Raw genomic sequence first — 2,157 nt, 5'->3', positions numbered from 1 at the left:
TACAGAACTTGACTTTAAATTATATCCAAAATCCAACGGTAATCAACATAAGTAACAACAAACGTATGCATCAACAAGAAGAACAAAAAAAAGCTAAAGTTTACGATAATTTAGTCTTAATACTAGCTGGAGATTAAACAATATGCTTATTATATATACTATGCATATGAAACATGAACCTGCAGCTTCAGTTCCAGCAACCTTCAAACCACCAGATTAGATATTGAACCCTCCCAGACTGCCCAGATTGCAGTTGGGTGAAAAATTACGCCGCATATAAGATATTCGGGGTTGTTGTAGAGGATGTGCTTGTCCAGTAGGATCAACGGCACCTAGGAGTGGAAAGCGGTCATAATCCCCACCAATTATTCCACCAATCCTTGGAGGTACAAGTGGGTTATGGTCCCTCCTGATATGGTTGGAATAAGGCGTCTCAATTGATCTCCACATCACTACTGCTTTCATTTGTTGCTTCCTAGTCTCCCAATTTCCAACAAACCTAAACTTCCAGTTAGTCACTGTTCCCTCACCTCCAGTTCTTTCTCCTTTGCTGCCATTACCGAACTCCTCAGCATACTTCTGCTTCCACAATTCATCATTATTAGCATGATTTTGCAGCTCCTTACAAACACAACCCACCTTGGCAACGTCGACACCAGGCAGTGGCTCCAGAATCTTCATTTTGAGCTCCGGTGGAAGGCGCATAAGGCTCGGTGGGGCGGGCAAACCCGCCATTGCGCAAAGATCAATCAGCAATGGAAATGTGATCCCATCTTTCACAATCTTCCAAAACTCTAAAACTTCTCTCTCTGGGGCTAACCCATCTCTCTCATGCACATTTTGGTTTTCCCAAATGAATTCGATCATTGGGGCAAATCTGTTTTTGTCCAAACATATCTGATGGGGTGAAGAACCGCCAAAGGCCAAAGACCCATAAACATTCACAAAATGCCCCAAATTCTGAAACTTAAACACAACCCCTTCAACCCCATTACGATCACTGCCCCGATTTCGCAAAAGCTCCGGCAAAGTATATGAAAGCGAAATCGTTGAACCCGTCCTTTGATTGGCCAACATACTCGAAAGTGAATCGAACCCAACGAAACCAGACTCTAATAGCACAGCATGTACAGAAATCAACAATAGCTTATGATGATTGCTACGATCCTCTCCCAACTCCTCCCTCAGTACCCGCTTCAAGAAAAAAGGAACCGAGTACCTTTCCAACCCTAGCCCATCAGACGGATCATCAATTTCCATACTTCGGGCACCAGAAACTACCAGGGTTTCCGAATTGGAACCTCCAGACCTCGGATCTTCACCAATCAAATCGTCCATAACACCCCCTTTGTCAATTAGGGTTTCGGAGTTACGGAAATGCGAACATTGGGGCTCAATTCGATTTGGGGATTCTGCGGAGGAGTGCAAATTTGGATGGGAAGGCAAAGCTAGGGTTTGGGAGGAGGGGTCGAGGGTGTAGAAGACAAGATCGCCGGAGGTGATGCCGAGGGAGCGGAGGGAGTCGTGAGGGGATGGCGCTTGGAGCTCGTCGCGGTGGTTGAGGGAGAGGCGGAAGGAGGAAGGAGCGGCGGAGATTAATTGGGAGACGGTTTGTTTTAGGTGGTGGAGAGAGCAGAGATCGGGGACCTCCACTCGAATGGTTTCTTTGGTTTCTATCGATCGCACTCTCAGTTTCATTCTCGTTTGGTTTTTCGTTTCTGATTTTCTGTGCCCCCAAGTCCCATTTTTCTTTTACTCTTAAAGCATAGGTATTATTTTTGGAGATAGATGGTGTGCTCTCTTATTTCCATACTTTCTTCATGTCTTTTTGTTTGTGTGGTGACGGTTAAGTTACGTCAACATTTTCTATTCTTATTACTCCTTGTTTTATTATTTCTATAAAAAAAATTAATATAAATGTTGACGTGGCTTAACCGTGATCACACATTATTTTTTGTCCATATTTTTATTGTTTCTTGAAAATTTTTATTTGAACACATGTAATCTCTTTTTACACCTATATTATTTTTTTAATTAAGGAATTAATATCTTTTTAAATCTAAATTTATTACCTAAATTACCTTCTCAAACCCAATTCAAAATATAAAGTTATCTGTATACTCATTCATTTTATAAAATAACATCTCTAATTGAATG

The 2,157-nt window shown here is 41.8% G+C and overlaps 1 protein-coding gene across 1 annotated transcript; it reads right to left on the bottom strand.

Moving 5' to 3' along the window:
- LOC103928061 (F-box protein SKIP22) lies at positions 1–1,746 on the bottom strand. The gene has a single exon (XM_009337072.3). The coding sequence runs from the start codon at positions 1,696–1,698 to the stop codon at positions 217–219; it is 1,482 nt and encodes a 493-aa protein (XP_009335347.2). The 5' UTR covers positions 1,699–1,746; the 3' UTR covers positions 1–216.
- Positions 1,747–2,157: the final 411 nt, after the last annotated feature.

The sequence above is a fragment of a genome, unplaced genomic scaffold (assembly GCF_019419815.1).
Source record: "Pyrus x bretschneideri cultivar Hongxiangsu unplaced genomic scaffold, Pyrus_bretschneideri_v1 Contig77, whole genome shotgun sequence".
Lineage (NCBI taxonomy): Eukaryota > Viridiplantae > Streptophyta > Magnoliopsida > Rosales > Rosaceae > Pyrus > Pyrus x bretschneideri.
This window is presented reverse-complemented; position numbering and strand designations above follow the sequence as displayed.